The sequence below is a fragment of the Stegostoma tigrinum genome, chromosome 34 (genome assembly GCF_030684315.1).
Source record: "Stegostoma tigrinum isolate sSteTig4 chromosome 34, sSteTig4.hap1, whole genome shotgun sequence".
Taxonomy (NCBI): Eukaryota; Metazoa; Chordata; class Chondrichthyes; order Orectolobiformes; family Stegostomatidae; genus Stegostoma; species Stegostoma tigrinum.
In genome coordinates this window covers 15,947,958-15,962,414 of record NC_081387.1, presented here as the reverse complement: position 1 = coordinate 15,962,414, position 14,457 = coordinate 15,947,958, and the positions used below count along the sequence as shown (strand labels likewise).

At 41.9% G+C, this 14,457-nt stretch overlaps 1 protein-coding gene across 19 annotated transcripts in view; it reads right to left on the bottom strand.

The window, feature by feature from the left end:
* The window catches only part of LOC125446630 (RNA-binding protein 4B-like), a 135,948-nt gene extending 123,408 nt beyond the window's left edge, over positions 1-12,540 (bottom strand). For 3 of the 19 annotated variants that reach the window (XM_048520344.2, XM_048520343.2, XM_048520345.2), the window contains exons 1-2: positions 12,059-12,518; positions 7,334-7,640 (exon numbers count right to left, since the gene is read on the bottom strand). In XM_048520344.2, the coding sequence (XP_048376301.1) occupies positions 7,334-7,640; positions 12,059-12,163 (412 nt within the window). In that variant the 5' untranslated portion in view covers positions 12,164-12,518. Of the gene's footprint in view, positions 1-2,740; positions 2,844-6,818; positions 6,851-7,333; positions 7,641-12,058 lie in introns of those variants that run through there. The other 16 variants (XM_059639578.1, XM_059639572.1, XR_009442920.1 and 13 more) reach the window with 15 other exon arrangements.
* Between the last annotated feature and the right edge of the window lie 1,917 nt (positions 12,541-14,457).

Below are 14,457 nucleotides of genomic sequence, written 5' to 3'. Positions count from 1 at the left end.
AGGCATACGAATGATAGTATAAGGTAGCAATGGAAGTTAGATAGACGATAAAATGTGAGGCTGGATGAACACAGCAGGCCCAGTAGCATCTCAGGAGCACAAAAGCTGACGTTTCGGGCCTAGACCCTTCATCAGAGATTTGTGCTCCCGAGATGCTGCTGGGCGTGCTGTGTTCATCCAGCCTCACATTTTATTATCTTGGATTCTCCAGCATCTGCAGTTCTCATTATCACTGAGGTTAGATAGACCTTAGGTTTAGGGTAAAATTTCGGCACAACATGTTGGGCCAAAGGGCCCGTACTATGCTATGTTCTAATTGTATAAAAAGGGTTGGCTTTACTATGAGTAAACACATTAAAACAAGATCCGAGAGGGGGTAGTGTGGAGAGGGCATAATCGACATCAAGGTCAGTGTTAATGCTCCCAAGCTGTTGAGCTCAATGTCAATTCCTCAAGGCTGTAAAGTATCGAAGTGGAAAATGAGGTGGTGCTCATCAGCTTGCATGGGGCTTCACGAAAGCACTGTAGTAGGCCAAAGAAAAAATAATAGCATGACAGCAGCCTGTGTACCAGAATGGCAAGCAACTGGAAGGGCGGAGACGCCAGTTGCAACACCAAAATTAAACAGGGCGACCACTCTGCAGAATACAGCATGAGAATAACTCTGAACTTTCAGTTGCTTGGCATTTCAATACACCATCTTGCTCTCATACTTACTTGTCTTAGATTGCAAAGTGTCAGCCTCAGTGTTCCAAAGAAGCTCAACACAACAACTCATTTTCTACTGAAGCACTTTACAGCCATCATCCTCAGCACTCAATTCTGACATCAACAACTTCAGAGCAGTAACCATTGTCCCCATTTTGATCCTCTCCATCCACACTCCTCCACCTAGTCTGTGAAGCCAACCTACTTTCCACAATTCACACCAACCATTACTAGCCATTTTGTATCTACAATTTTCTTCTCTTATCATTAGCATGTCATTTGCTCTGGGCACTCTCATCATCCCTGGACAAGGGAGAAACAGAGTTGCATATTGTACAGAAACGTTAACTCTTGTTTTTCTCTTTCCACAGATGCTGCCAGGCTTGCTAAATTTCTCCTGCATTGTGTGTTTGTTTCAGATTTCTAGCACAAACAATATTTTGTTTTTGTTACACACCTGCTGTCTATTTGGGACTTTGGAACCATCATTTTCCAGCCCCTTTCCGTTCCAAAGAAGAGTCATATCATAGTCGAAATGCATTAATACTGCAAATACTTGCTGGGTTTAATACCCCAAATATTAAATAATAATAACTAAACTATGACCTTGACTGGCCTGTGAAAATTATGAACAGATCCCTCTACCACAGTAACCTCGTGCTTTGCCAGATTTTTCAAATTTTGCTCTCTCTCTCTGCTATTCTCCTTCAATTGTCGAGATTTTAATACCTATACATGTTTCCTAATCAAATACTTTCATATAGCACCATGCGTCCACTTGCTGCAATCTACCAGTTATTTTCTTTTGCTTTTTCCTGTGTAATCCGAAAAGCTATTTATATCCAACAGCTCTTAATTTGGACAAAAGATTATGTAGTTCTTCCTCTCTGTGTCTAACCTGCATAACAGTAAAAACATTTTTCTCATTTTTATAACAGATGATTTCATACCCTTCAGTACTTTGATTTCAACTAAAAAGAAATGTGATCAACAGAACCAAAAGGGTATGTGGACTTATTATCAGTAATGACCAACACTTCTGTCATTTCAGTATAACAAACTTGAGAGCTAAAACACCCATGTTCCCGGCATCCCCACAAGGCAGTCACATTTTTGTTATAGGCTTAACCCTACAAACACAGACATTTTCCCTGACCTCATTATTCCTTGGTCCAGTATTGTCTTACTTACCTATTTCTCTTTCTTGAAGTGTGCAAATACTGCTCTACATTTCTGTAAACTACATGCGCAACTCTGCCAAGTAATCACTGACTCCTTATCAAGACCTACACTGGTAGATCAACATTTCCTACGTTATTTATCACAATAAGCCAATAAGCTAGCTGGTGAAGCAAAATTCTTCACGCTTTCTAAGCCTCATACCTGACTCCACAGTGATTCCATGTTTTTCCAGCTATATTTCTGCAATACTTCATGTAATTCACCTTCAACAGTGAATCATGTATTTTGAGGATAAGATGGCACAAGTATGACCAAAAGTTTGAATATAAAATACAATGTTTCATGGCGATCTAAAGGAGCATTACACAGTTGAAGATGCAAACTTTCAGATAAGATGCTAAATGGAAGCCCAGGTTTTGGTCTCAAATGGGAATGCAAGATCCCATGACAACATTCACAGAAGGGCAGAATTCTCCTTGACATCCTGATAAACACATGCCCCTCAATCAAAATTCACTGAACAGTTTCGTAGTTACTAACCCTAGTTGAGCATGCACAAATTGGTTGAAGCAGTGCCTACACTGTGACACTGCCGATACACCAAGCAACTTAATTGGTTGCAGGTCGGGGAGGCGATGACCTTCTGGTATTATCACTGGACTGTTAACTCAGATACCCAGGTAATTTTCTGGGGTCCCAGGTTTGAAACCTGCCACAGGAGGTGGTGTACTTTGAATTCAATAAAAATCTGGAATTAAGACTCCATGATGACCATGCATCCATTATCAATTCTCAGAAAAACCCATCTGGTTCACTAATGCTTTTTAGGGAAGGAAACTGCCATCCTTACCTGGTCTGGCCTACGTGACTCCAGGCCCAAAGCAATGTGGTTGACTCTTAAATTCCCAGAGGGCAGTTAAGGATGGGCAATAAATGCCAGCGACACCCTCAACCTGTGAATGAATTTTGAAAAAAGCATACTTTGGGAGTCCCAGAAGGAGTCAGATAAATGCGAAGTTAAATGTTGCATCATGACAATAATACAATAATACAAAGATCATTTTGGGCACTGAACTCCCTGTCCAATTGCACTTAGGCACACCTCTAAATTATCCCTTCGTCAAGGTACAGAAACTGATTTTCACCAAGTCATTAGGAATATCTCCAACCTGGGAGAACTTAGGTCAAATATATATTTAATAAAACAGGAGTGGACACAACTCCACCCATTCTTGACTGATACTTTTCACATAAAGCAACATAATTCTAGACTCCAATTCAATTGCCCCAGGACATGGAGTTGACAAATGTTGCACACAAAACAAAATCGCTGTTCGCACATACTAGAAATTAAACATTATGTGCATTAAAAAGATTTTTCAAAACACATTTGCAGATTTAAAAAAAATATTAAGAGAACCAAGATCATCTTTTGAACAACGACAACATAAATCATGAAACACAGCTGAAGTATCACAAGAGGTGCAGTGACATGAAAACAGTTCCTTGAAGGATAGTACTAGAGATTTATTGGTGAAGGGATTCAAGGGTCAGAATCATAGAGTCGTACAGCATGAATGCCGACCTTTGGTCCAACTCATCCTTGCTGATCTTAATTGCCAGCATTTGGCTGATATCCCTCAAAGCCCTTCTATTCATGTACCCACCCAGGTGCCTTTTAAATGTTCTAATTGTATCAGCCTCCACCAGCTGCTCTAGCAGCTAATTCTGTACACAACACCCTTGGCGTGAATAAGTTGCACCTTGGGTCTCTTTTATATCTTTCCCCTGCCACCTTAAACTATTCCCTCTAGTTTTGGACTCTCATGCCCTGGGAAAAAAAGACATGGGCCATTCACCCTATTCATCCCTTATGATTTTATAAACCTCTACAAGGTCACACCTCAGCGTCTATTGCTCCAGGGAAAATAGCCCTAGCCTATTCAGCCTCCCCCACACCTCAAACCCTCTAATCCTGGCAACACCCTTTCAAGTTTAAGAACATCTTTCCCAAAGCAGGGAGACCAGAAGTGAATGGACTACTCCAAAAGTGGCCTAACCAATTCCCTGTACAGCCTAAACAAGACACCCCAAACTCCTGTATTCAATGCACTGACATAACAAAGGCGAGCGCACCGAAAGCCTTTTTCACTTCCCAATCTATCTGTGACTTCACCTTCAAGAACTATGAACCTGCACCCCAAAGTGTCTTTGTTTGGCAACACTCCCAGAACTCTACAATTAAGTGTATAAAAGTCCTGATTTCCCTGACCAGAAAGTAATATCTTACGTTTATCTAAATTAAACTCCATCTGCAACTCCTTGGCCCATCGGCCATCTGATCAAGGTACTGTCATACTCTGAGACAGCCTTCTTCACTGCCCACTACACCCATGATTTATAACATGGTAATAGTTACTTGTGAAAAATGAATTTCCTGTTTTCATTCAACTGTCACTTTACCATGGATAGGAGTTGTTTAATCTTCAATCTTACCACTCAATTACAGGTCAATGGAACAGAGTTCCAAACTAGTTTTGTTTGATTATTTTGTCTAGTCAGCCTTAATCTAGTGCTTAACAAAAGCACTGAAATAACTCCCTCAAAGAAGCCACATTAGGTTTTGCATGGCCTGTTGAATTGGTGCAATACTGAATGCACTTCTGAATCTGGGATTCAGCAGAATCGTACACTTTGTGTACAACCTGCACTGCACTAAAGTGGCAAACTGTACATGAGCAATTTTAACAGGCAGCAGCATATGAATACTTGCAAAGATTCCAAGGTGCTGTTTCTAAACAACTGAGAGAACTGAACTAAAATTTGCAGTCCACCACCTTCTTCCTCCAAGCCAATGTTCCTGCCTCATGGCAGGGAAGAAAAATAGAATGGCAAATAAGGGTCATGAGGGGATTTGAAAAAATGCAGATTGAGCAAGTGGGCTCCCGAAAGGGAGGAAACTAGAAAATAATGCTGCAGAGAGAAAAAGGGTACTGGTGGGACCCAGAATTTCCTGCAAGACCAAAAGCAGCAGCAACATCCTAATGAGCGTAGATAGAATCAGAAATAATAGTATGAGTGACACCTGGGCATAAGTAATAAAATATTGCTTCCACTACTGGGCAAATGAGGAACAAGGAGGGTAGTGGTGGTGGTTGCTGGATTGGGGGTAGGTGAGGATGGAGAGAGAGTGAGAGACTGATTGTTCTCAATAACACAGACAGCACAACTTCTGATATTACATTGCTAGCTCCAATACATTAAGAAGAAGTAGGGTCCAACTAAAGGCTAAAGTCAATGCTATGCAACAGTTCTTTGCTGCACACTCCAAAAGGGGCAAGGGATTTTATAAAGAAAAGCAAAATTGCTGTCACCTCTTCACTGATTTTGAGGCTCAAAGGCTAATGTACAATTACAGAAAATCTACTTGTAACTTACACCAGCGTGTGCTGCACCTTGTTTTCCATGTGTCCCACAGTATGGTCCTTAAACAAACACACAGAGTTTGGATATTTTAAACTAACCACACAGTCATTTTGAGCAACCACCTAAAAGCAAAGGTAACTAATATGTTGTCAATCATGCCTCTGATGCAGGGTATCATGTTTGAAACTGGTATACATCGTGCACGGTTTAGGCTCAAATAAATTGGAAAACTGCATTGTAAGTTCTATCCCAGTGCCCAAATAAATTGTGCTAGAAGCAGCTTACATCAAAATTAGACCAACATATCAAATATAAGTTGAATTTGATACCCATCCATCAGTGAAAAGGGAGCTTTACTGCCCATCAAATCCACCCCGACTGACTCATGAGTGCTCATTGCTAATAGGATGTAAACATTCCACAGCAGCAACATTTCCTAGTTTGATGAGACTGAAAATTCCAGTTTGTGTGTTATAGTCAGACATCAACTGAGGGGACTTCATCACAGTTCTAATCTAAAACTTTGTCTCAAACAACAGTCAAAGAACAGAAGAGACTTCTGATTAAGTTCATTGGTACAACATTTAATCTTAAAATGGCTTACACCTCATGAGTATGCTATGATAAATAATGTTACATTTGGACTAACAAACATACCAATATGCGGGTAAGTGAACTGTCATCAAAACTTAGAGAGAAGCTTCAACCATTTATGTTTATCCAGGAAATTCAGTGCCCAAGGAAAAGAGTACAAGACACTTACCAGATATTATCAAAATGTCATAGTTTATTTTAATGTTCACCAACTGATAGATAAAAATGAACAACATAAAGAGACAAAACTACCTTAGTAAAGGAGAAAGGGGCAACATCAAGTATAACTTACTGAGATGCACACAATTGGCAATTATTTGGTAGCAAAAGCTAACTAAGGAAACAGACACTCATATCCAACCCATAAAATGGGAACAATGGTGTCTCCGTTGCTTACAAGAAATCTACATGACTAGATCTTTTTGAACTCAGTTTAACAGCCACAGAAATGCTGTAACATAGCCAATGTAGACAACTGTCTAACTGTTAAATTCTGGTCATTCAAAGGACACGCTACACAATTTTTTTTTGTCTCTCTCATTTTAAACTCTACTGGCTGTTCATAAAACATCTCACAATACTGAGTGCTCATATACACTACACCCATCCAGTACAAATTGTAAGTTCGAAGTAGCAGTTCAGTAGGTGGGGAAAATTGACTATATAATGGAAATGTTAAGTAGGCAATCCCTTTCGCAAATAAAAAGGAACCATCAATATATAGCTATTATTAATAGAACTCCCAGGCCTATAGTTTTATTTTTCCTGCATTATGGCATTGAAAATAGCAATACACCCACCTTGCCATCACCTAGCACCTACTATGGATGTGAGTTTGCTTGCTGAGCTGGAAGGTTAGTTTTCAGACGTTTCGTCACCATTCTAGGTAACATCATCAGTGAGCCTCCGATGAAGCGCTGGTGTTATGTCCCAAGGAAACCTAAACAGATAAATAGAAAGCGGGACATAACACCAGCGCTTCATCAGAGGCTCACTGATGATGTTACCTAGAATGGTGACAAAACGTCTGAAAACTAACCTTCCAGCTCAGCGAGCAAACTCACATCCAGAACCTCAACCTGAGCTACAAATCTTCTCAAAAGTCGCTAGCATCTACTATGGCTAGAAGTTACACCATTACTCTTTGAGGCAGCGTTCCAGACAGTGAGCCTCAGTCAAGACTTCAGATAGGATTGCAGCCCATGCAGAAACCCTTCACCAGTTCGCATATTGCAAGAGAGGCATAAGGCTCAAAAATTTGGGAAACTCAGACACTGCATAAGATGCACTATGACTGAGTGAATTTCATTATTTAAAGACCCCCAATATCTATAGGCCTGACGGACAATACGCGCTCAACCACTGAGGTTCAAAGAGAACATCTTAAAGCCCCGAATGGCCCACACCAATCCAGCAATTTCACCTTTGAATTCTGTGCCATCTAGCCCCCTGATGGCCTCCATGGCATCTTCGCTCCTCTCCATGTGCACAAAGGCGTAGTCCTTAACGATATCACATTCTAAGACGGTTCCATACTCCTCAAACTTGGCCTGCAACTCCTGACTAGTGCAGCCAGCTGCAACATTACCCACGTGCAGCTTGGTCGAGGACTTGGACACACTTTTGCTGGCCTCCACATTAATGGAAACCCCATGCAACTTGTAGTGGTGGAGGTTCTCAATTGCCTCCTTGGCTGCTTCCCGGTCCTTCATATGCACAAAGCCATAATTCTGTTCAAGGAGAAGATGTGAAATTAGTAACGTAATACTGACAATATTAAGACAGTCTGATTAAATGTCCTCCTTTCAAACAGAAGTAAATCATAGTGTGTCACAGTAAAATTTATGTACTGTCAAACCATTCAAATCACAATTAAGTGACAATATAATGAGTAAATTGCAAATTTACAATGCAAAAGGTCCCATTCAAATCAACTTGTCTGTGCTGCTGATTAAGAACTAATCAACATTAATCCATTCTAATACATGATCTGTAACTTTGTAGGATATGGCCCATGCATTAAATTCATGTATTAAATGCAATAAGGCTTTCTACTACAACCATTATCTCAAACAGTGAGTTCCAATCCCTCACAACTCTTAGTAAGAATTGTACTTTTCAACACCCAACCCATTGCTTTAAATATATTCTCATCACCCTGTACATGGGTTCTTTCTAATTAGAGCCCTCAATTTCATCCATCCATGGACTCTGGAAAACATCACTGTGGTGCTTAGATATTGCAGATATTGGAGATCCAAAATTTTAAAAAAAGTTCTGGAAAACCTTAAGAGGTCTGGAAGCATCTGTGAAGAGACAAGCTAAGTTAATATTGCAAGTGTTATGATTCCTCTGCTGATTCATCTTGAAACATTAACTCTTCCTTCTCTTATGACAGATGCTCCAAGCCTGCTGAGTTTCTCCGACACTATGGAGAGAGAGATCAAATTTGGGCCTGCTGTGTTCATCCAGTTCCATACTTTGTTATCTCGGATTCTTCAGCATCTGTAGTTCCCATTATCTCAAATTAACATTGATAGGTTGATAATTCTTCTTTGACTGGCCTTGAAGCGTTAACACTTATTTCTCTGTCTACAGATAGGCCAAGCCTATTTCTTTTTCCAGAACTTACTTCTGTTTTTATTGCAAAATAAGCAAACTCAGACAGGTAGAAACTCAGGATGAATTTGGTAACATTGGATAATTGATTGCTCAGTGGTAACAACAGGGTATTGTCTAAAAGATTGGCAATATCAAAATTAAGGGTAATGGAGAGAAAGTCAAAGATTTTACAGCCTGAAAAGAGGCCCTTTGGCGAAATGCATCCATGCCAGTCACTAATCAACTATCTATTCCTATCCCATTTTCTAGCACTAGTTCTGTTGCCTTATATATTTTTATGTTTCAAGTGCTCATCTCAATACTGCTTCAAAGTTGAGGGTTTTCACTTTTATCATTCTTTTAGGCAATAAGTGCCAGATATTATCAACCTTCAGAATGAAAATGTTTTCCTCAAATCATCTCTAAATCTTCTTTCTCCTGAGCACAAAACTGTGTCCACTGGTATTCACTCCTGCAGGTTCGGTTCCTCCCCATCTATGCCCTCATACTTCGACACAATTCAATCGGATTCACCCTCAACCTTCTCTAATCTTGAGAAAGGCAGGAGTTGCTTATCTTGTCTCTTTTCATACCTGAATTGCTTCAGCCCTGACAACATCCTGATGAATCTCCTCTGCACCCCATCTAGTACAATCATATTCTTCCTATTGAATGGTGACCAAAAGTCCACACAGTACTCCAGCTGTGGCCAAAAAAAAATGTTCCATATAGCTCCAGAAACCTCCTTGCCCCTGCAGGCTAATCAAGGCGAGTACAACAATGTCTTTTGCTAGTGCAGCTGGAGAGGGTTTAAACTAAAATGAGAGTGGGTGGGAGGGGAAAAAAGGGCAAAACCAAAAGATAGAATGGAAAATTGGAAAAAAGTGACAACGAGAAATCAAGGGCAAGAATCAGAGGTTCACAGTAGAAAACGGCACTAAGAACGCCAAAAAGACAAGCCTAAGGCCTGGTGTCTTAACATGCTGAACATTCACAATCAAATCGATGAAACAATCATGCAAATTGATATGAATGAGTATGATATAATTGGAATTATGTCTGCAGGTTGACCGGTAATAGGAACTGAATATTAGAGACATGTAGTTTTTAGGAAGAGACAAAAACGAAAACGAAGTTGGGTGGCATTGCTGGTGAAAAAGGACATTAAGAAAATAGCGAAGAAGGATATTTGTGAAGTGTAATCTGTATGGGTACAGCTCAGAAACACCAATGGGCAGAAAATGATAGTGGGGATTATATACAGTCCCCAAACAGTCGTGGAAATATTAGGAAAGCCATTAGATAGGAAACAGAGACCGAGCAAAAAAGACACAATTGTAATTATGGGTGAGTTAAATCTGCATGCAGATAGGCAAAATCAATTCAGTAATGATGTTGTAGAAGAGGAATCCCTGGAGTTTGTATGAGATGATTTTCTGGATAAGTACACTGAGGAGCCAGCTGGGCACTGCCAGTTATTCCTTTCTAATTGCACAATCTAGCTGTGCAAGGCTCATTGGGGAAGAGCAACCACAACAACATCCTTCCTCAGATAAAATGACCAAACTACAATTATCCTGTTGTAGCCTTCACTAAGGCCCAGCAGAACTGCAGCACGACATCCACAGTACTCAATCCTCTCACTTAAAGACCACTTTCGCCTTCTTACTACCTGCCGCAACTGCCTGATTTCTTGACGTCAAGATCTCACAGCACCTCCTGCTTTCCCAAATTGTTGCAATTCAGCTGTAATATTCAGTCATAGAGTCATACGGCATAGAAAAAGACCCGTTGGTCCAACTCTTTCATGCCGATCAGGTTTCCCAAACTAAACTCATCACAGTTGCCTGTGTTTGGCCCGTATCCCTTTAAAACTTTCCTATTCATGTATCTGTCTCAATGTCTAAATGTTGTAACTGTACCTGCATCTACCCCTCCAATTGGCAAATCGTTACATATATGCACCGCCCTGTGTGAAGAAGTTACCATCAAGTCCCTTTTAAATCCTTCTCATCTTACCTTAAAATTGTGCCCTCTTGTCTGGAATTGCTTTACCCTAGGGAAAAGACCCCAACTGTTCACTTTATCTATGTCCCTCATGATCTCATCAACTTCTATTAGGTCAGCCCTCAACCTCCTACGCTCCAGGGAAAAAATGCCATTTATCCAGCCTCTCCTTATCACTCACATTCTCCAGTTCCAGCAACAACCTCATAAATACTTTCTGCACCATTTCAAATTTAATAATATCCTTCCATAGCAGGGTGACCAGATCTGTACACAGTACTCCAAAAGTGGCTGCACCAAACATCTGTACAGCTGCAACATGACATCCCAACTCATTTGCTTAATGCTTTGACCAATGAAGGCAAGCATTCTTCACTACCCCGTCTACCTGTGATGATTACTTTCAAGGAACTATGTAAGTGAGCCACTACGTCTCTCTGTTCAACATAACTCTCCAGGTCCCTACCATTAACTGTGTAAATCCTGCCCTAATTTGCCTTAGCAAAATTTTACATTCATCTAAATTAAACTCCATCCACCATTCCTTGGTCTACTGGCCCAGCTGGGTGGATAATCTCACATTTATCCATTTATACTTCATATGCCATGCATTTGCCTATTCATTTGACTTGCCCGAATCATACTGAAGCATCTCTACATGACGCACCAACCCAGCATTCTGTCATCTGCAAACTTGGAGATATTACATTGGAACATATAGTTCCTTCAGCTAGACAGTTTACATATTGTGAATAGTTGGATCCAAGCCACTTATGACTCCTAGTAGTGGAGACCCCCTCCATCCTGCCCTGTATCCAGTTTTACTCGAGCTCCTTGACATCAGAATTGACTAAATATGGCCCTGTCGTCAAGGACTGTCACTCTCACCTCACCTCTAGAATTCAGTTCCTTCGTTCACGTTTGAATTAAGGCTGCAATGAGGTCAGGAGCTGAGCGGCCCTGTCAGAAACAGGGTATGTCAGTGTTGTTGCTAAGGAGCTGCCTTTCCCAAGGCCTTGATGAGACTACACTGGAATACTGTGCGCAGTTCTAGTCTCCTTATCTAAGATAGGATATTTTGGCTATGGAAGGAGTAAGAAGGGAAACAGGAATGCACCTGGTCAACTGAGTTTAGCAGAACACACAGGTGATCTTATGAAAACCTGTAAAATTCTGACAGCACCAAAACAGGGTAAACACAGAATGGATGTTCCCAACAACTGGGAAGTCTGCAAACAGTTGGTGAGGAGGGAATTGCTATGAGGTAGCAGAGTCGGTCGAGTGAGAAGTTAATAGGGTTAGGTGGGGGGAGTATAAGGGGCGGGGCAATGGGGAGAGAAGGGGCGGGGCAATTGGGAGAGAAGGGGCGGGGGGGCGGGGTGGGCGAGGAGGAAGGGGTGGTTGGGTAAGAAAGGGGAAGCATGATGGGGAGGGGTTTGGGAAATGGGGGGATAACAAGGAGGGGTGGAATTGAACACCACCTCTCCAAACCACGTGACTATACAGACCCAAACCCCACCCCCACACTTTACTCACTTACTTTGATCAGGTCGCACTCGCTCACAGAGCCGTACTTCTCGAACAAGGCCCGGATTTCATCGGCGGTCGTCGGCCGTGGTAGATTACCCACGAAAATCTTCACCATCTCTATTTTTTTTCTTTCCCCTTTTCCCGCCGCCCGGAAAAAAAAGACAACGTGAAAGGAAGGACGATTCGACCAGGAAAAAGAATGGAGTGAGTGTACTGAGAGAAGAGAAACAAAAAAAAGCTATATACCGATGACAACCCCCTAAACCTGCACGCAGAAGCTTGACAGTTGCCCTCAGCCAGCAAACGAACAACAAAAAAATGGCGAAGCCCCTCGCTCCGTGCTGCTCCTGGTTTCCGCCCATTCCCGCCGTTCGCGCCTGGTGATTGGCAGGCGAAGGCGTCAATCAGCCGGCCGCCTGTGCCAGCCCCCTTCGCACGCGCGTATTGGTCTGCCCCCGTCGTCCCCTTGTTGTGATTGGAGGAGGTGCTGCCAATCACCGTGGTCGCGCCGTCTCTTCCGCTCGTTTGATTTCAATGGTTTCTGCGCTCGTACCGCGACAGCTCATGTGCTGCAGAAACAAAAAGCCGCTGGAAAAACTCGGCGGGTCTGTTAGCATCTGTGGAGAGAAATCTGAATTAATGTTTCGGGTGCGGTGACTTTTCTTCAGAGCTTCAGTTCTGATTTCCACCACCCGTAGTTCTATCGTCTTTTTTCGGTTAAGTGCTGGCGGTGGGTTTGAATGGTCTGGCCATGGTGTAGCACATCTCTGGAGTAGGCGGAGATTTTCAGAACTGCTGATGCTGGAGTCCGAGATAACACAGTGTGGAGTTGGAGCAACACATAGGCAGCATCAGAGCAGCAAAGCTGACGATTTGGGCCCGGACCCTTCTTCAGAAATGGAGTAGGTGGGATGTGACCCCCTCGTTTCCTGTCCCCGAGCTAGGGGACACAACCACTACAGTGTTGAACTCGAATTTCAAACGATCATTCCGAAAGTGTATCACTTAAGACTTACATTGAACTTGAAAATGGCAACTGCCTGTTCCCTGCTACAGTTTGTGTCCTCGTGTGGACTTGTTGGGCCGAAGGGCCTGTTTCCACACTGTAGGGAATCTAATCTAATCACTCGGAGTTAAAACTCATTCCAAGTTTCGTAATGTTAACAAGTTGTGACATGCTCGCAGCCTGTAGAAACACAGCAACAAATTTGTGCATTAAATGTTTGTGCTGCCTCTTGAAGTATGTTTTGCCATTTAGCCAAGAAAAGTCGTGATAGGTATATCTACACGTTTGGTTTTCAAATGATCAGAAAGAGCCAATACAGCATTGCAAGAGTTAAGTTCATGCCTGCTGACCCTGCTTGAATTTCTTGCAAATGTGTCCAAAGTAATGGACATAGGAGTGTCAATGTGTTAGGTTCGTTTTCAGAGACCCTCACGGACTTGCTGCAATAACAAGATATGACCTGTTTAGAAAAACACAAATCCTTTATTACAAAGCAAGTACAAGCTGTGGAGGATCACTGTACTCAACCCAGCACAGAGTGTAGAGGCCCGTAAGCAATTCTCGCCGAGCAGCAGACAGTCCCTGCTTATTGTAATTTACCAAGTGCATAGAACATAAGCAATTTTACATCTCACAATGGCATGATACATGAAACAATCACTACAACAGACAATAACATGATACAAAACAATTATTACATCGAAAACACAAAGAGCAGGATATATTAGCGATTGTTTGTGAAGTCACTACTAATGACAAGAGACGATTTCAAGTTGCCGAAGTGGCAGAATGTAATTTCAAGCTGCCCAAGTGTCTGGCTTGAACAAAAGTCAATGCCCTGGCCCCTTTGTCAGAAGCAGAAGTTACATATTTCAGAATTCTCACACCTTTACAAATGCTCCTCACAACTTTATTTGAGACAGTTTCCACATACTGCAGTGCAGGAAGATAAAGATTTGCCCAGTTTATCTCTAATTCTATTCAGGCAGGAAGCTTAAGGCAGTGTCTGCACACCTATGTGTAGGCAGATAAAAAACATTAATTTATAGAAATATAGAAATCAATGGGATGTTAGCCCAATAACATCTCATTCCCTCCTTTTATCATTTCATGATAGCCTATATCGGGGCCGAGAAGGGAGCTGTTAACCTGTTAAACACAAGTCTGCAGCAAGGGTTCAGGCATGCCATGAATGTACAGCAGACAGCTATGACTACTAGAACAACTAACCCATGTAGCAGGTATGAGCCCGAAGAACCGCTCATAAGCCATCTCAACAAGCCCTCCCCAGGTCAGGGTCCCTCTCTGTACTGTTCCAACTGCCACTGAATGGCTGGAATAGCCTGGGTAATGTTATAGGACTCATTGGTAACATGGGTAATGCACTTGTCCCCTATAATAGT